This window comes from Juglans microcarpa x Juglans regia, chromosome 3D, assembly GCF_004785595.1.
Source record: "Juglans microcarpa x Juglans regia isolate MS1-56 chromosome 3D, Jm3101_v1.0, whole genome shotgun sequence".
Lineage (NCBI taxonomy): Eukaryota > Viridiplantae > Streptophyta > Magnoliopsida > Fagales > Juglandaceae > Juglans > Juglans microcarpa x Juglans regia.
Window position 1 is genome coordinate 38,851,299 of NC_054598.1, and position 20,564 is coordinate 38,871,862.

Sequence of the window (20,564 nt, forward strand, 5' to 3'; positions counted from 1 at the left end):
AAAATGAAAAATAGACAAAAACAAGTGCGCTCTTCGTCTTCGAAGGGAGGGGTGATCTTCGTGGGTCTCATATTCGTCTTCGAAGGGAGTGGTGATCTTCCATACCCTTACCACATGCACAAACCCTCGTATAACAATACAAAAGCAACAATCCCACGAGGCAAATGCCAATTACATCACTCACCAAAATCATAATTAGAGTGCTCTTACTTAACCCTCTCGTTTTCTGGCTCTTTCCATCACTATCATTAGAATTCTCAACTACGTTCTTGGGCAAAAATGGAATGAAGGAATGGAAACTCGCACCAGGCGTATCTAAAGAAAAAGTATTCTTCAACGGAGGGGCACAAAACCCAAGATTCCTAATAAAAGTTGTTGGCCCTCTGTTCATTAGAGCACCATTTTGGGGTATAGGTCTGCTCAAATTATTATATGTAAGATCAATATAAACCTTCTCAGGAAGGTTTCCAAGGCTGGCTGGGATTGAACTAGAGAAAAGATTGTGAGACAAATCAACAGCGCCTTGCAAGCTGGACAAATTTTCCAAGTTACTAGGAATGGAACCATTGAATTTATTGAATGAAAGATCAAGTTTTTCCAGAAAAACTAAATCAATTCCAAATCCTTTTCGCAGAGTACCAGTGAGATTATTTTGACTGAAATAAAGGGTTTTGAGTCGTTTGCATTGAATAATTGAACTGGGTAAAGACCCATTGAAGAAATTTTGAAATAAATCTAAGGTTTAGAGGTACCTGAGCTTGCCAATCTCACTTGGCACAGACCCAAATAAGGGGGAGAAATAGAAGGGAGGGAGAGGTGGAAATGAAGGGAGATGAAGGAAGGGAGAGGTGGAGACGAAGGGAGGGAGACATAGGTATTGGTCTTGATATGAAACGCACTGTTTTACAGCAAACACAAAACGATGCATTTCATTTTCCACATCAGCCGCGGTTCCCCCGTGCTTAAGCAACCCGACTGTATTTAGCTTTTTTCTATCTTCTAAAGGTTTTGAACTATTTTAGTGTATTGATAAAAATGACCCTAACTTTTTTAGATGGGTTAGCGTGCGTGTAGTATGACATAGTCATCATACGTATGTATATACTAGGTAGGTACAATTATTTTTAGAAAATGTTAACCTTCTTGCATGCTCCCAGATTTTTTTTATATATTTATTTTTATTTGGTAATTAAAGAAATATTTTTTGATGTCTATTTCTAAAAAAATTTTGAAAAATGTTAAAAAAATGCATGTGAAAAAAAGAAAAAAAAAACACACATGAAATATACTAGCGGGATCCCTCAACAAAGCAGTGGTGCTCTACTGAATAGTATGTCTTGTTAGGAATAACGACAAATGTGTTATCATGTATATATTCATGGAGAATAGTCCAAATTAAATTAGAGACAGCTAGCTAGCTAGCATATAATTATATATATATATATATATATATCATTTGGTGATGATCAAATCATGCAGCTAGCTAGCTAGCTAACTGCACGTAATTGGTGAGTGAAACTAAATTATTCATTTCATATTGCATTATTATTTGATATTTATCTTATTTACGTTTCTATCATTTCCGCCCTGTAGATCGTCATTTGCATCGTCGATCGGTTTATTAATCCGACCTATACTACACGACTCACTACTTTTATTTTCATCCGACTCTTTTATAGAACAAACAAATTTGGATTCGTCGACATTTAGTTAAAACATATCGTACGACATTATAGGCATGCTGCCATGCATATATTGGACAATTATATTTGATTGTAACAGCTTGAACATGCATTTTTTTTTTTTTTTTGCTTATAAACTTGATAATATTTATGTAAAAAATTGTGTTTATAACCTTAGTGATTTTAGATATGCAACTCTCGTGAGCTTGTCAATTGAATGGTGATTTTGTATGTTGGCCCATTTATATAAATAATGGCATTTTTAATTAAGTGTTGTTCAAATTTGCTTTTAAAGAGTTTTTATTTAACTAATAAATTATTACTATTGTATGCTTTTGCAAAGAGATTTTATTTTTGTATAGATTTTTTTTCCTCCAACCGGACACTACGTACAAGGGCACACGTAACCTCCTTACTAGTGTGTGTGTATATATATATATATATATATATATGTAGGTACTTCGACATGATGATGATCAAATCGGTCCTAAAAGTTTTTGTTTTTTCTTTGGTAAGGAAAAACAAACAACAATGTTGCAAATATATACATGATCAATTGGGTCTGACGACCCAGAAAGGGGGCCTACGTTTGGCCCAATTTTTGTAACTCCAACTTGGAGTCTCCAAGTTTGACTACGTACATATATATATATATATATAGCCCATTTATGCAATTAGGGCATTGAGTTTGGTAAAAAAAAAAAAAAAAACATTTTGAGTGTTATTGTCCAAAAATGGTCAAATCTTGTTCTTTGTGAGATTTATTTTGGTCCCTTCGAAAGTTGCCTAGTAAATTACTCAAAATACAACTATTTTACCATTAATCAATCAATATAATCGTGTCAATGATATATAGTATGTAACATAGAAACGTTTTTGCTGATGAAACATTAACCAATAGAATTTAGACGTTCCCGCCTAGTCTTTGATATCTGCCGAAGTACGTCGTCACTGCCAATAAAATCAGCCATCACATGCATTCAAATACGGATAGAAAAATATAAACGTATTGCATGTTTTCTATGAGAAATACTGTACTTTGGAGGGCATGCAGATCAAGTCATGCATGTGTTCGATCTAAATTGACGTAAGCTGGTAAGTATATACTCTATATAAAAGAACGGATCACATCCACCAAACGTACGTAGCTTAATTTACAACGACGACGTACGTGTGCACAGAAAATAGCTTTTGATCAAATTGTAGTTTTATGCGCGATTCTATGTACCATTATATATAGTCAAAGTTAATGACGAAATTGCCAGTCATATGCACGTAATTACCCCAATTTATATGCAAGATTCTACCGATTATTGTCATTCTTCCGGTAGTCTTCTTCCTTCCATCAACTCCAAATCCAACAGCTCAGTATCATCAGATCTTGATCCTACGTCATTACTGCTCATGAAAAAACAAATATGATCACTTGAGTGAATAAAACAGATCGGTACTAATACTGTAATTTTCTAAAATTCTTTCCTCGCCAGAATCATATTGCTGCAATAATCTAAGTATAACCCAATATATATCATGATCTTTAGTTAGTGCTAATAGAATTGTGAAGATACAAATTTCACATATATCTCATTTTTCGTAGCAAATCGTTCATGTTTTCATCGCAAATATAATCTAATATTCACGAATAAACGTTTTTCTTTTTTTCTAGTATGACTAGGTATTAGAGATTTTACGTGATTAATATTGCACGAATAACCTATGATGAAAAGATTTGAAGAGATATTTAGCAATTCTTATATGCTTCGAATCTTATAATTTATATATTATAATTAGTCAGTGGATGCTGCCTCGATCGGCATGTGTCTGAGACAGACTGTTGACTAGTGATCCATGATGTTATGAATAATCTCTTAATCACATTTGAAATAATATCTTAATGCTATAATTTATTGAATCGATACCACTAACCCAGCCGATCCTAAGCCTCCTATATATATGTAATTGCACTGCTTTCCATTAACCCCACTTTTTATTTCCTAATTAATATTTAATAGAAAAGAAAATCTGGGAATCATAGATATTATATTATAGATTATATGTACTACTGACTAATTTCCTCAACATGTGTATTAGTACTAAAGTAGAACAAAAATGTGCTCCACTTAATTTGTAACCAGACAGATGTCTCAATATTCCAAAAAATGAGAGTACTTAAATTAATATTACATTAAACCGTACATAAATCATGAGCGTTAATGGTTTTTTTAATTTAGATGATATTCTTAAATATATATATATATATATATATATATCTCTTTATGAGAGAATCATACCATGCATTAATACCTCTAGCTATATTAATGGTTGCATGCAAGGATATTATTAGGTTAACTTTTCACTTTCCTTATATAAATGGGTAATAAGGACATTCAGTTTCTCCGCCTAGAGGAGAAATGATTTGTACAAATTTTAAATAGATAAGTCACATACAAGTCATTTGTAAAAAAATAGACTTTAACTTGAAAAATTGTAAAAAAACTATTTTTTATAATTAATGAGACCCACTTTTTATAAAAGACTTGCATGGAACTTGTATATTTGAGACAGTTTGTATATACCTTGCATTACTAATAAGATGGATGCATGTAATGTAACTTAAGGTTTTCACTAGTACTCGATATACATGTGTATGAAAGAGCAGAAAACGAAAACATAGTACTTACTAACATAATCGGCAAATGGAAGAGTCTGCATATATGCATGCGTTTATCCAAGCTGGGTGAATATATATAAATTTGATTGATTGATTCGATTTGAGGTTAATTTGTCACAGCTTGAACCAATTAACTACGGGTATATACTTGATCATACTTCCACCAGTCTCCAGCATCAAATACCTTCGATCGGCCTCGATTACCATACAGAAACCAAGATTCATGAATCCCAAGACATGTAATTAACGAAACCAATCCACCAGACTATATAATATATCAATTTCTAAATTTATCCTCCAAACACATGAAATCCATCCACAAAACTAATCGTATCATAAAACCTTTAATTAAGAGAGAGTCATAAGTGAGGAAATAATGAGATTAATTATGGGAGAAAGAGAAAGAAATTAAGAATATCGAACCTTTTTGTATAATACAAACTAGACTATCATGATGATGATCATGTCCAGCAAATCACATATAATATGCCATATGGAGCTGATCAGCAAATGAGTCATGTTCAGACACTCTAATTTGATGGCAAGGATATAATATGGAGAATAATATAGATCGAAGAGAATAAAAACAAATGGAGGGAAGAAGAATGTGCCCTTTAGAATATATATAGAGAATCTCCATGGCCATGACCTCCCCAGTCACAACCTTGGCAACTATTGCAGCACTGTTTCATTCACATGTCACACACTATATAATATTGTAAGTAAAGATAAAATTAGGAAGAATAACTAGAGAATCAAGGAGTACAATGCATGGAGAAGATGAATATTCCACACTCAGATTTATTGAGAAGACGTAGTTACAATGTAGTGGGAAGGACCTGCTATATATTGCCATCTCTAACAAACTAACAGATTTCTCCTACTAAATATAGCTGCCAGATAATAAAATGAATAATACAAAAAGAATAAAACAATGAGTAATGGAGATAAAGACAAAATAAAAAGGATCATCCTTTTTCATCATGCCATGTTGCATGTGGAAGTGTTGTTGTGCGACTTGTAGTTGCGGCAGGTGGTATACAACTTGTAGCTTGTAAATTGGCTTCATCTTTATTCTGTAATAGCCCCCCGCAAGATGGAGAATAGAGATTAACTATTCCCATCTTGGATAAATGAGAGTATAGGAGGTAAGAGGGCAAAGCTTTTGTAAATATGTCGGCTAGTTGTGACTGAGAGGCAACATGGGCTGTGGCAATGCTGCCCTTTTGGATTTTGTCTCGGATCAGGTGACAATCGAGCTCGATATGCTTGGTGCGCTCGTGGAAAACAGGGTTAGCAGCGATGTGGAGGGCTGCTTGATTGTCATAGTAAAGAAAAGCAGCTTGAGGATGTGAGATTTGTAGATCATGAAGGAGATATCGCAGCCATGTGAGCTCTGAACAGGTGGCTGCCATTGATCGATACTCAGCTTCAGCTGAGGAACGAGATACCACGGATTGCTTCTTAGATTTCCAAGAGACAAGTGAGTGGCCAAGGAAAATACAGTAGCCAGTAACAGATTGACGGGTATCGGGACAAGATGCCCAATCAGAATCACAATAAGCCTTTAGCTGCAATTGTGATGTGGAGGAGAGGAGAAGGCCTTGTCTAGGGGCAAATTTGATATACCTGAGAACTTTATGGGCAGTGGCTAAGTGTGTATCAGTAGGTCCATCCATAAATTGACTTAAAAGTTGGACAACATAGCAAATGTCAGGTCTTGTGAAAGTAAGGTATAACAAACGACCAATGAGTCGACGATAAACACTAGGATTTGAAAGAAGTGCACCAGAATCCTTGCTGATTTTGAAATTCTGCTCTAAAGGCAATTTAATAGGCTTGCTGCCAAGGGTACCCAAATCAACTAAAATGTCTAAAGCATACTTTCGTTGGCATAAATGAATACCTTGGGAAGATCTAGCAACTTCCAAGCCAAGAAAGTAGCGTAAACAACCAAGATCTTTAATCTTGAACTTGTGATTCAAAAAAGATTTAAGAGAATCAATGGAAACTTGAGAGTTGCTAGCTACGATGATATCATCTACATAGACTAGTAAAGCAAGAAAATAATCTCCATCAAGTTTGGTGAAAAGGCTATAGTCGGCTTTTAATTGTTCAAAACCAAATTCAATGAGAGATGTAGAGAATTTAGAGTACCATTGTCTAGAAGCCTGTTTAAGACCATAGAGACTCTTGAGTAGCTTGCAAACTTGGTGAGGGCCTCCTTTTGTATAACCAGGAGGTTTGTGCATGTAAATTTCTTCAGATAAATCCCCATGTAGGAAAGCGTTGTTGACGTCAAATTGATGAAGAAGCCAGCCATGTACTACTGCCAGGGAGAGTAAAACCCGAACTGTTACAAACTTTGCAACTGGAGAAAATATCTCTGTGTAGTCAATCCCTTCCTGTTGTGTAAAACCCTTTGCTACAACCCTGGTTTTTAACCTCTCAATGGTGCCATCAGAATTATATTTGATTTTGTACACATATTTACAAAGAATAGCTTCTTTACCTGGAGGAAGGTCAGTGATAAGCCAAGTTTTGTTATGTTCTAAAGCTTGTAATTCAATGTCCATTGCCTGACACCAACCAGGGTCTTTTACTGCTTGTTTGTAAGTGGTTGGCTCAAAAGCAGTGGAAATAGAAGAGGAGAATGCACGGAAAGAAGGGGTAAAATTCTGATAAGACAAAAAATTATGTAGAGAACAAGCTATACCTGCAGCTGTTGGAGATGTCTTGGCCAAAGATTGGGTTGTAGCTGGAAGTGAGACATGTTGACAGTGAAAGTCAAGTAAGTACTGCGGTGCCCTCTTTTCTCTAGTTGACCTGCGAAGAGGAGGAATGTATGGGGGTTGAGATGCAGGTTGGGTAGATGAAGAAGGGTTAGAAGAAGGAGAGGGAGTATTGGTGACAGCAGGAATGGAAGAGAAAATAGAAGTAGGTGGAGATATAGGGTTGGTTTGAAAATTAAAAGAAGGGAAGTCAAGAATATTTGGTAGAGGTTTAGTGAACACAAAATTAGGATGGTCAGTATGTGAAGAGTTGGAATGGGAGGAATGAAATGGAAAAATTGATTTATGGAATTGGACATCTCGAGAAACAAATGTGGTGTTTGTAGTGAGGTCAAGAAGTTTATTTCCTTTAATGTCAAAGGGATATCCGAGAAAAATGCACTTGCGACCTCGGGGATCAAATTTCTTTCTACCATGGATGAGAGTAGTTGCAAAACATAAAGATCCAAAAATTCGCATGTGAGCATAAGTGGGTTTTGATTTAAAAAGAAGCTCAAATGGAGTTTTATTTTCAATAATAGGACTAGGAATCCTATTAATGATGTAAGTAGCAGTTAACACACAGTCATTCCAAAATTCTAAGGGAAGTCCAGCTTGAAATTTTAAAGCCCGAGCAACATTAAGTAAGTGTTGATGTTTTCGTTCGACTATACCATTTTGTTGAGGGGTGGCAACACAAGATCTTTGATGAATGATGCCCTTAGTGTTAAAAAACTCTTTCATGTGAAATTCACTTCCATTGTCACTTCTTAAGGTCTATATTTTGAGATTAAATTGTGTGTCAATCAGATTTGAGAAAGCCTGAAGGCATTTTCTGGTTTCATTTTTATTTTGAAGCAAATATAGCCATGTGGTTCTTGTGAAGTCATCTACTATGGTGAGAAAATATTTAGATCCATCATATGCAGCAGTGGAACATGGTCCCCAAAGATCACAGTGTATTAATTCAAAAGGTCTAACAGTTTTATGAATACTGTCAGGGAAAGGGAGTCGATGGAGCTTGGCAAGAGGACAAATGCATCAAGGATTTTCATTAATAGAAAAAATGTTGTGCTTAACAATAGGATCTGTAATTAAAAGTAACGAGAAGATGAAAGATGACCTAGGCAATAATGCCAAAGGTCAGAAACAACAACATTGTGTGTAACAGAAGCTAAAATAGGAACATTAGCATGAGATAAATTCGAGAGAGCAGTAGCTAGAGATAAGGGGGAAACTGCAGTCCTTAGCAAATGATATAAGCCATGGCTCACTTCACTCTTCCCAATCGTTGTCCAAGTTGAAAGGTCCTGAATAAAACAATAATTAGAGAAGAAAACAAGGCAACAAGTGAGTGAAGTAGCAAGTTTTGTTGCTGAAAGAAGGTTAAAATGGAAAGATGGAACACATAGAACATCTTTGAGAAGGATGGACTGTGTGAGTTGAACATGACCAGTGTGTGTGACAGGAACCTGGTTCCCATTGGGTAATTTGACAAAGTAAGAAACATGTGCTGTGATGTTAGTGAGAAAAGAGGTGCAATGTTGCCCCTGTGTCAATGATCCAAGGAGTGTCATTGGGTTGTAGTGATTTGTGTGTGTAAGTGGAAAAACAAGATGAAATACCAGATAAATTAGATGTCGAAGATGGTTTGAAAATAGACTGTATCTGGTTGGCAGAAGGAGAAGCAACAGTTGTGGAGTCCCGTGGTTGGAGCAAGGCAACAAGTTGCTGATATTGAGTTTTAGTCAAACCAACTCTCTCATCACCAATGTCCTCAGATTCAGAAGCATTGGAAAAACTCGACTGATTAGCAAAGGGTCCAGGTGTTGAAGATTTGCTGAAAAACTTGTGGCCCGGTGGATACCCATGTAGCTTATAACACTTGTCAGCTTTGTGGCCAGGTAAATGGCAATGAGAACAAATGGGGGCCTCGGCATTACCAACTTTGAAACAAGTTTCAAATGAATGGCCTATAATCTTGCAGTGGTTACAATATGGTCTATCCCTCTTGAAGGAAAGTTTGGATGGGTGAGGGGAATTAATGGGTGTGTAAGGTTTCTTGATGGCTAAGGCCATTGAATCAGGAGAGGGAATGATGGGAAGGATTTGGTGTTGCTGTTCTTGTTGGTGAATTAGAGAGAAAACCTTAGTGACAGGAGGCAAAGGGTCCAAAAACATAAGCTGGTCACGCACATTAGCATAGGATTCATGTAAACCCATAAGAAATTGAAACACACAATCTCTCTGATAGCGATCCAAGAGAGTTTTTGTAGAACCACAAGTACAAGCAGGAATTGGATCGTAAATGGAGAGTTCATCCCAAAGAGTTTTCAGCTTACCATAGTAAATACTTACTGAGTCATGATCTTGATGAAGGCTGAAGAGATTTTTCTTAAGCTGAAAAATTCGGGGTCCATTTTGCTGAGAAAATCGATGCTGAAGGTTGAGCCAAATTTCCCTAGCATCATCAACAAACATGACGCTGGATTTGATTGAAGAGCCGATGGAGTTCTGCAACCACGACACTACCATGTCGTTGCAGCGTTCCCAGAGCTCTAGTAGAGGGTCCTCTGGGTTAGCAGGTTGCAGGATGGCGCCGGAAATGAAGCCAAGTTTGTTTTTCGCACGTAGCGCCAGTCGCATAGCTCGGGACCAGGTTGCGTAGTTGTTGGTGATAAGCAGATCTGTGACGAGGATAACGTCAGGGTTGTCGCCATTGTCCAAGCGAAATGGGTTGCTAAGGTCACCAAGGTTCAAGAAACAGGATGCAGGTGAGGTGTTTGTGTTAGGTGTGTATGAATAGAGGATGAGTCATCCGAATGTTCCTGTGTGTCCTCCATGAAAAAAAAAAAAAAAAAACTCTTAGGCTCTTGATACTATGTAAGTAAAGATAAAACTGGGAAGAATAACCAGAGAATCAAGGAGTACAATGCATGGAGAATATGAATATTCTACACTCAGATTTATTGAGAAGACGTAGTTACAATGTAGTGGGAAGGGCCTGTTATATACTGCCATCTCTAACAAACTAACAGATTTCTCCTACTAAATATAGCTGCCAGATAATAAAATGAATAATACAAAAAGAATAAAATAATGAGTAATGCAGATAAAAACAAAATAAAAACGATCATCCTTTTTCATCATGCCGTGTTGCATGTGGAAGTGTTGCTTTGCGACTTGTAGTTGCAGTAGGTGGTATACGACTTGTAGCTTGTAAATTGGCTGCATCTTTATTCTGTAATAAATATATAAACAAACACAAACACAAACACACAAATGTATATGAAAAGTATTAGGTTAATAGAGATTTTTATAAAAGTAAACTTATAATTTGACTTAGTTTAATATGATAGATATACTTTTCAATAATAATAATAATAAGAGATATATTTTACAATTTCATGATGCACGTATATATAATCATATTAAGTCATATTAATTTATGATTTAATTAATTTTACGAGATCTAGTTATAAATTAATTAAACATCACTTTATGGTTAATACTCACTAAAAGGTTTCCCCAAAATGCTCAATAAAAGGTTGACAACAAAGTAATATATATTTAATACAACAATGGTTTTACGAGATGATTTTTATATCATATTTCAAAACAATGTTGTAAGATAATTGTATTTTTATAAAGTAATGTTATTTTTATAAAATCATATTTTACAAAATTATTCTTCATTTAACATATTATTATAAAATATATTGTGAAAAATATTATGTATAAATCATTTATATATATATATATTGTACGTCCTAATTAAAATTACCTAAAGTGGAAGCTATAAATGTATAATAATAAATTAATAATATTGTACGTGCTAGCTTCAACTTTGTACTCCGATTTCCTAGCTAGCCCATGGAATTTAGAACCTGACAGGTGTCTGAACTCAAATAATACGTACGTGGATGCAACGTGATATTCTAATGGGTCTGGATTTTCTTACTAAAAATTGCTTCGACTTTCTGACACGAGTATCATACCGGCCAACGATATTAGCATATAAATACATAGTAATGATATATAGTTATTGACAAGCATCTACATTTATTTTAAAAAAAATAAAATTTATTATTAAAAAATTAATTTTTTTATGTAAATATTATATTTATCTATTTATTTATTTTTTTAAATTATGAACACTTAAAAAAGAGTGGTACGACAGCCACTGAAAAATTGTTGATGTCACGAATACTACATTTTATTTTTTTATTTTATTTTTCATGTATTTTTTTAATTAATCATCATAAATATTTAAAAAAAATCATAATATCATTAAAAAATACTTCATTAATCATTAAATAAAAAGAAAAAAAAAACCGTTTTGAGAGAAATGTTCGGGACCATTTTCGGATCCCAAGCATTTTTCTCTAGAAAATTCTATAACTGCACACAACGTTTATAATAACAGGTTCGCTCTGGATCGGTTTGGCCTTAACAACCTTTAGTTAGAATTACGACACATCAACAAGTCTACCAAACCAGTATGAAGCTTATTACACCAGATCGATTGGAGCCCTTATTTTGTTTTCCTGTCGATATTTCTTCAACCTTTCTCGAAAAGTCTTCAAGCTGAATCTACGAACACATCTCCTACCCTCCTTCCAAACGTTGAAGATCATTCAGTGATGAGGTAATAAGGCTAACAACAACGGTAAACTTGGTAGCAGTAGCCCATGATCGGGAAGAGGCAAGCCATCTCCTCTGTCTATCAATCCGGTTGTTCTCTCTTGCCAACTTGTTTTCTTCTTCTACCCCAAGTACCAAGCTGCGTAAGTATTGAGCATTTGTTGCCCCTGTACTTTGAACCATATTAGAGAAAGCACTTTCTTCATTTGACAATAGTTTGTCTGGGGTATCATATTCTAGAACTTGAAAAACACATGAATTTTATATCAACAAAGATACTAAATGAAGCTAAAGACTGAAGGTCAAACAAAATCAGCTTAAAAAATGTCATGGATTCTCAAGTTCGACTCATTCAAACTTTTAGCATTTCTCATCATCAAACACAACCATTACAACAGGAAAAAAACAACAACAATGATTATATTCTCATGAGTTTTGCCGAGGGGTGGACGAGGGGCTGCTGCAATTCTGTTCTGAGTTTCGTCGAGTGGTGGCCGAGAGGGGGCGAGGGGTGGGTGAGGGGGAATGAAGGGACTAAGAGCTGAGATTCTGAAGTGTGAAAGATTTTCTGCTGTGGTGCGGTCACAATGTAGCTAAAATGGAAAGCGTATGTGGCGTTTCTATGGGAAGGGTGCTTTTTGGGGGCTAACAGTCGGACTGTTTATAAAATTTTCTCTTATAATAAGTATATAGTTGCATGCATGAACTAGCAAGCCAGCTAGAAACCGGAAGACTCGGTACATTCTGTAAATGGAAGAGATGATAGATTCCCATCATCCATGCATGCGTGCAGCAACAGTACTAGGACTAGACTAATTGGGAGTTTAACTAGTAACCGGACAAGTGTCTGGAACCAAATAACATTGGAACTACGTACATTCCATGGATGCCAAAAAATGCTTTCATCATCTTTTTCGAATTAAGAATCATATATATAAATATATATATATATATATATATAATATAGCACTCGACATGATGATGATCGAATATATAGATCGGTAACTTATATAGTTACCGGTCGAAGACGTACAAGATCGAATTTTACGTATATATTTGAGATAAATAATAATAATAATATATGATCGTCATCAATTAATTATATTGTGATAAATGTAGGTCATGCATGACGAAATTGGGCATAAAACCGATCGAATTAGATGATGTTGACGTTGATATCGCCATTAGCTAGCTTGGTTATGTATGTTAATTAATTCAGAAAACCTAATAAGTTAGGAGTATTACAGAAAATATCCTCTCCCGTGCGCTCCTGCATGATGTCATTTCTGCTAATATTTCCCTCTATTCTCTCACGACGTCATTCTTTTTTCATATATTTTTTTTCAATTTTAGACTTTTAGTAACATCAAATAAAAGAAAATCGTCGACAAATTAAGCCATTTTACTATTCTTAGGCCTAGTTTGATTTTATAAACCATCTCATTTTATCTTAACATTCAAATTTCAAACACCATTCAAATATACACATTTTTCAATTTCATTATAATAAAAAAATTATATTTTAACTTTTTTTTAACTTTATAATTTTTATTTAACTTTTTTTCTCTGATTTCTCAAAATCTCATAAAAATTTTAACTTAAACTATTTCACTACTATTCACAAATTATCTCAATATTATTAATAGATTTCTCATCTCATCTCATTTCCTCTCATCTGTATAGCTAAACGAAATCTTAGTAACCGATCTCATATGTTACATTATACGTAGTCTCGATCCGAATTCAGTAGAAAAGGTCCTCCCTACATAGGAAGTAAAGTTCAATAACGTCGATATATTTAAGAATTCCATAAATTAACGTACATGACACTATGCTACATCAGTAAATATTTTTTTCCCAATCTGCCCCCTCCCCCTTTCCAGTGCCCCACGTCTCCTCTGTTTCCAACAGAGCAACTGCTAGAGTCCCTCCGCATTCCTAACCCCAATTGGTGATGTGCCAGTTCCCAAACCCCAAACCCTGTGCTAACCCTCCCCCCAAGTACATCTCCGCGCTTGGCCATGTCCCGAGTCCTAAGTTCACTCAATTCGAATCGTTGGCCAACAAAAAAGGCTCATTTTAGCTTCGGCGTCGCCAGAAAACCGCACATAACCAAAATGCCACCGCGATCAAAATCAAAGTTCATCATTGAAATAGGAGGCAAGGATTGAAATCAGAGTTCTTCATCATCTATTTGTGAAAAGAGTTCTAGAGAGTTCCACAGAGAGAGAGAGAGGGACGGGAACAATGACGACGTCGAAAGTTCATTATTGAACGGCTATTTGCTGAGGACAATGACACGGGTTTGCGACAGGGGAAGGGGAAGGGGGGACCCCTTCATTTATATCTATAACTGTTTTTTTTTTTCTTTCTTTTCTTTTCTTTTCTTTTCTTTTCTTTCAATTTGTTATACATGTATACAAACATATATCCATACACACATATATAGAGAGAAGTGTTATACATAAACTTCATATTCTGCACACCACTTTTAAAACATGTAATTTTATTCATTTACCCTCATATTTTATATTTTATATTTTATAAATAAAATATGAAGATAAATGAGTAAAATCATATTTTATGATTAAAATATAAAATATGAGGATAAATGAATAAAATCATATGTTTTTAAAATAGTGTATAGGAGTATGAAACTTATGTTTAAAAATTTTCATTTATATATATATATATCACTAATATAAGGATTTATGATTATTGTTACAAGTCGATTAAGTATGTAAACGATCACACATATACACTCTTACTCCAGTAATCATATAAATATCAATTCTTCTATATACAGTTAGTAGACACAATCGGCGTGCAGTCGTCCATACCACATCAGATTTAAAATGAATTATTCTTCTCTTATTAGCTCGGTCTCTCTCTCATAAGCTCGGTAGTTCTCTCTCATAAGCTCCATCAGTTTGGTCTCTCTCTCCTCAGCTCTTCTCATCTCTCTTTTATCATCTCGGTCTTTCTCTCATTAAATATCTCCACGTCAATTATGTTTGCATACTATTTACACTAAACGCTTGTAACAAACATTTTTTTATAAATATTATGCTCAAGAATGGTTTGATTTAAATTATTAATTTTTTTTTTAAAAGGATAATCTTCAAACGAAAATGAAAGTGAAAGGAGTTGTTACTTTCATGGTCGGAGTGGACCAACGCCCCACCCCCCAATGAGAGTTGACCATTTAATTTTAGGACCAACCAACTTCTACTCTATCCCGCGCAGCTGACCTTCTACGCACGGTACTTGTTGTTAACTACTTTAGAAGAAAAATGAGAAGCGCCCAACCACTCACGGCCCTTCACCGTGGGTGTATTGCATTATCCACTTTTTTTCCTTGTAATGCTACGTATAATTAAAGAATATATAAGTATCATTTATTTATTTATTTAAATCTATTTTTTTTAATTTTTTATATAAATTTTATATTTATTTATTTTTCTAAAATGATTACACGATGCTTGTACTCATAACTGTAACTATCAGTCTTTTAAAATTAGTTATACCTTCCTATTCACAAATTAGTTAATTTTTGCGACGTGTCATTCATGATATTATATATATATATATATATACATATATTAAAGACTTATATTCCTCTTGTCTCTAGAGGTTTTTTTATTTTTTTTTTATTTTCTTCTACAATACGTACGCATCGCATCAATATCTGTGGAGTTTAAATTAAAGTGTATGCATCTTTAACATCATTTTAAGCAAGACCACGCAGCCAAGAATGCGTTTAATCCAAGATAATTTTGGTTAAACAAAGATTTTACTTTTGCTCTTCCTTTAATTAATGATATATGCATTTTGATATTGATTAATAGTTGAGTAATGTTGTAAGGAATAATAATAACTTATTATTATCTTATTTTATTGATATGATAGTGATTAATAACCTGAATTTCAATATTTTTAACAAGGATTGATCAAAATTAATTATCAAACATTATTATTTCAGTTCGATAATGTTGCGACGATGATAATAATAATAATAATAATATAATTTTTAGAATTTACTTAAAATTTTGGTATAAACATGATACATGAGACGACTTATATATACTGCTTAATCAATACTTAATATTAGTTGAGAAAGCAATATAATAACATGAGTTTTGTTATTTATTATCCTCACACACTACATACTATTTTTTTAATTATTTTTTAATTTTATTCTTCTTAAACTTATTAAATTTGTTTACTCATCATTTATATATCACATATTTGGTAAGATAAAAAAGTAAAAAAATTACAGTGTGTAGTATATGGAGATGATAAATAAAATTTTTCTAATAACATTAAACAAGCATTAATACAATGTATATATCGTTATTTCCAAAATTTATTTTTGGACAGAAATTTAAAAGATTTTCAATCCATATTTCGGATAAAACGTGTAATTAATGTTTACATCAAATCTTAAAGAGATTTTTTTAAGAAAAAGAAAAAGAAAAGGCATTTTGTACTTTAAATTGTCATGTTTTTCAACTTTTACCATGCAATTCACACCTCAAATTCTCATTACTTTTAAAAAATAGAGAATTCACAAGAAAAAATGGATATATATCAGAAATAATATTTATATTTTTAAAGTATTCAAATTTCGTGGACTCTTTTAAAAAAAATTAAAATTTATAAAAAAAACTATTTTTTAATAATAAGCTCTATTTTTTTAAAAAAAAATATGTAAAATCTATACACTGTTAGAATAGTAAAGATATTTATAATATTTTAGTGAATATGGTAATATGAATTATTCTTTATTATATTTAATTTATTGTATAAATCAATTAATATCAATTAGTATCATTGATTGTATTTCTATTAATTCTCTAATTTTATTTTCCTATAAATTTAGACATGTGATATGTATTCATGTACACTTTAATACAACAAAAATTAGCTCTCAAAGCCTCTCTCATTCTCTCTCTCTCTCCCAATCTCTCTTCTCTTTTCTTTTTTATATTTTATTTTATTTTTACTTTTTACATACACATTAAATTAAAACTCTATGTAACATTATTTTCGCTGGATGAGGTTGAAAGTCCGTACATTGAATCGACCGCGCGGAACTCCCGCGAGGGATTAATTAAAGAAAATAGTGATAAAAATAAAACAATAGGGCAAGAGGACGGGAAGATTCGAGAAGTGTGTATACGAGCGGATTAGTGACTTTAGCAGAACTGGTACGACATGCCCTTTCGCTTGACACGTGGGATGCTCATAACCGTTGGTTGGACTCATAATTTTCCATACAAAACTTTTAAAAAATGCTCATAAACTGTCACTGTGAGCTTGTGAGACACAGACAAATCGGTGGCATGATCGTAATTCTGGACATACCAAGTGCTATTTTAGGAAAACAGGTGTTTCTAACTTTTAAAAAAAATAAATAAATAAATAAAACAAAAAAATTAATTATATTATTTTATATTTCAGATAATAATAGTGAGTCTTGAGGTAGGTCTGCAATGGAGGAGTGATTCTCATTCACTCTTCTTCTTCTTCTTCTTCTTTAATAGATATTTCTCTCGGGAGCTTCTATCGGAGGGCCGCGTCCGTCTGCGATCGGAGCTCCTTTTTACGTCCAAAAGAATCAATCTTTAGTGATGGTGCTTTCTAAGTGAGAAAAGCCAAGGCCGTGTTCAGTTTGGTTTGGTTTGGTTTGCTTATTTTGTGTGAATCAATCAAGATGAATGGGAAGGGTGATGGGATTGGAAATGGAGGACTCAGCGCTGTGGAGAGGGAGTACATTCGGAGGTACCATCGCCACGAGCCCGGTGAAAATCAGTGTAGCTCCGAGCTCGTCAAGCGCATCAAAGCCCCTGTTCACCTCGTAATCTCTCCCTCTCTCTATAGATGTCTATATACATCTATGTATGTGCTATAGCAGATGCATGGATAGATGTATGTCTGTGTGTCTGTTTAGGTTGATGGATTCATATCGGGTTCAGTTTTGTGAGAAAATTGCGGGATAGTATCTGTGTTTAAACATATGATTGCTGGTGTTTCTTGGGGTTTTTCTTTGTAAATTTTTTATTATTTGGCCAAGATGTTGGATAGCGGTCGATCTTGATCTGTGATATTTCTCGTTTATTTAATTCTGAATTTGATGGTTCTTTTGATGTTCACCGATCATTTGTTCTCTTTTTTCTTTTTGTTTTTCAAAAAACCAAAATTTTTACGTTCTCCAGCTGAGTATGTTTAATTGCAGAGAAATTGAGGTCAGATTTCCTGTTTCTGAGAGATTGCGAACTTATGTAGAGTTTCTCAGACTTCAGAGACTGATAAGTCTGTATGGAAAGTGTCGATATTTTTTTTTGTTTTCTTTTTAGCGTTGCTTATTCCAAAAGTAATTAAAATAGCTACTTTGATTTAATTCAAGTTTTTTGGTTTTCTTGAATATCATTTTTTTATAGGTTTTTTCTTGAATATCATGAAGGGGAAGCTTTTGGAAAATCCAAATTTCATTGTTTGAATTCGTCTCCTCTTCTTACCTCTGCCAGTTATTGGTTTCTTCGGGGATTTGGGGTTCTGTAACTCTTAAGTCGATTTTGATAGGCTGCGATGGTATGTTTGGTAGGTTTGGCTAATGGTTCTGTTTGGTCGCTGAGGAAATATATTTACATGAAAACAATTAACTAATCTAGTCTTGAAATTTTCAAATATTGGAGAAGAAGTATCTACCAATTCTGTTTAGCCTATTACATCTATTTGGCTTAGTTAGTTTCTGCATTTAACGTTAATAAATTTGCATAACTCACTGTTTTAGTCTAAAAATATCTTCTACTTCCCCCCAAACGAGTACTGGATTAAGTTGTGTTTGATAGTTTTCCTTCATGAAATTAATAAATTCACCTACCCTTGACAGTTAAAGATGAGTATGCAATAAAGGGATGTTGGTGTTGATGCTTTTTCTGATAAATATATGAGTTTTGTTTATGGATAAATATAGAGCTCGAATGCTACTTCTGAGATTGCTCATTTCATCAGGTTTGGTCTTTGGTGAGGAGATTCGATCAACCACAGAAATACAAGCCATTTGTCAGCAGGTGCGTTTTGAAGGGGAACCTTGAGATTGGGAGCCTAAGAGAAGTGGATGTTAAGTCTGGACTTCCGGCAACTACAAGTACAGAAAGATTGGAACTTCTTGATGATGATGAGCATGTACTCAGTATGAAGATAATTGGAGGGGATCACAGACTTAGGGTATGGAATCTCTTTATTTATTTATTTTTTTAACTCTTTCTTCACCTTTTCTCCCAATAAGAAAAGATGATATTTGTCTCCATGGACTACTTTCTATTTTGGTAAGGTCTGAAATCAGTGGGATAATCTGATCACCATCATTTCTGTTTTACAACATTGTGGGTCTTCTTGTTGTGGTAATCTGTCCAACATGCAGTTTACCCATGTCTTTTATACAGAGATTGTATTGTGTCTATTCGTTTTGTTCCCAATCAAAAAGAACAGAGTTCCAGACCTAATATGGGCCCATTTGTTACAAACATTGTGCTGATGATGATATCAACTCCATGGGCAAGTTTGAGGAATTTGTATAGTGTTATCATGACCGAGTATCTTATTTGGATAAGTTAGATCCGACTCGCATTTCTGGCTTGATATTTGAGTTCTTTTGTTTTTGTGCAATAAGCCTAAAGGAGCCCAACCTGTATCTATTTGTTTTGTTGGTTCTTTCAGAACTACTCTTCAATCATTTCCCTCCATCCTGAGATTATTGATGGAAGACCAGGAACTCTGGTGATTGAGTCGTTTGTAGTGGATGTACCTGAAGGGAACACAAATGATGAGACTTGCTACTTTGTTCAGGCCTTGATCAAGTGCAATCTCAAATCACTTGCTGATGTCTCAGAGCGTCTTGCAGTGCAGGATCGAACTGAACCCATTGATCGGATCTGAAAGTTGGGGTTGGGGGCATGGTGGAGGCTCAGACTACCATGGATGAAGCTTCTGAGGCTTTCCTCTCTCGGGGGCTTTGGAGACAGACAGGCAATAGTTACTACTTCCATCTTTGATACATACTTGCACACTCTTCTCTTGTTTGCTATGTCATCCACATTGCTTTCAGAATTGTATTCTGGATTTCCCTTATTATTAGGTCAAGAACCACAGCTCTTTCAAGGGTTTCTATAACTGATCGTGAATGTAAAAACTTAGAAAAGAAAAATTGGAGGGAAGAGGTATTCTAGGCTCGATTTCTCTCTTTTCCAATGTTGTGTCCAGTGCTGGTATGCTTTTATGGTTGTACATACGTCCTGGAAAGAGGTGATGCTTGTATATTTTGTTTTATGCTGTAGTAGTCGTAGTTTCTGGCGAAAAGCGACCGTGATTCAAGGTAGTCTCTTGTAGTTGCACTTTATTAGGAACTATAGTTATCTGTATCTAATGCCCCTATCCTTCATATGTTAGATAAAGGTGGTTGGGGGAGCGAGGCTTTTGTTCTTGAAATGGTAAAATCTGCAGGAAATTTGTTTGTGGGCAGGATCAGGATCCTTGGAATTCTCTTGGCAGGTAGATTTCGGAATTACCATAATCCACCTGGAATTCGGGTAGGAGAAATCCCTAAGGGAACAGATGCTGATGCATGTTTTTGCTGCTCACAACATTGTTATGCAAATCTTGTGTTCTGCCACTATTTTATGTAGCTGAAATCGGCCACCACTGCTACCACTTAGGAGTTGTAGTCATTCTCGCTCATATCTAAAGAGGTCAACATTAAAAGAGAGAAAAATAATGAACAAGAACAATGTC

General features: G+C 34.5%; 1 protein-coding gene and 1 long non-coding RNA gene across 2 annotated transcripts; both read left to right on the forward strand.

Annotated features, from left to right (window-relative positions):
• Positions 1 to 1,903: 1,903 nt before the first annotated feature.
• LOC121255842 lies at positions 1,904 to 20,294 on the forward strand. The gene is made up of 3 exons (XR_005938862.1): positions 1,904 to 1,914; positions 14,907 to 14,914; positions 20,120 to 20,294. It is a non-coding gene; the product is annotated as an uncharacterized LOC121255842 (long non-coding RNA).
• Positions 17,213 to 19,979, forward strand: LOC121255841 (abscisic acid receptor PYL8). The gene is made up of 3 exons (XM_041156377.1): positions 17,213 to 17,628; positions 18,786 to 19,001; positions 19,494 to 19,979. The coding sequence occupies exons 1-3, from the start codon at positions 17,485 to 17,487 to the stop codon at positions 19,710 to 19,712; spliced, it is 579 nt and encodes a 192-aa protein (XP_041012311.1). The 5' UTR covers positions 17,213 to 17,484; the 3' UTR covers positions 19,713 to 19,979.
• Positions 20,295 to 20,564: the final 270 nt, after the last annotated feature.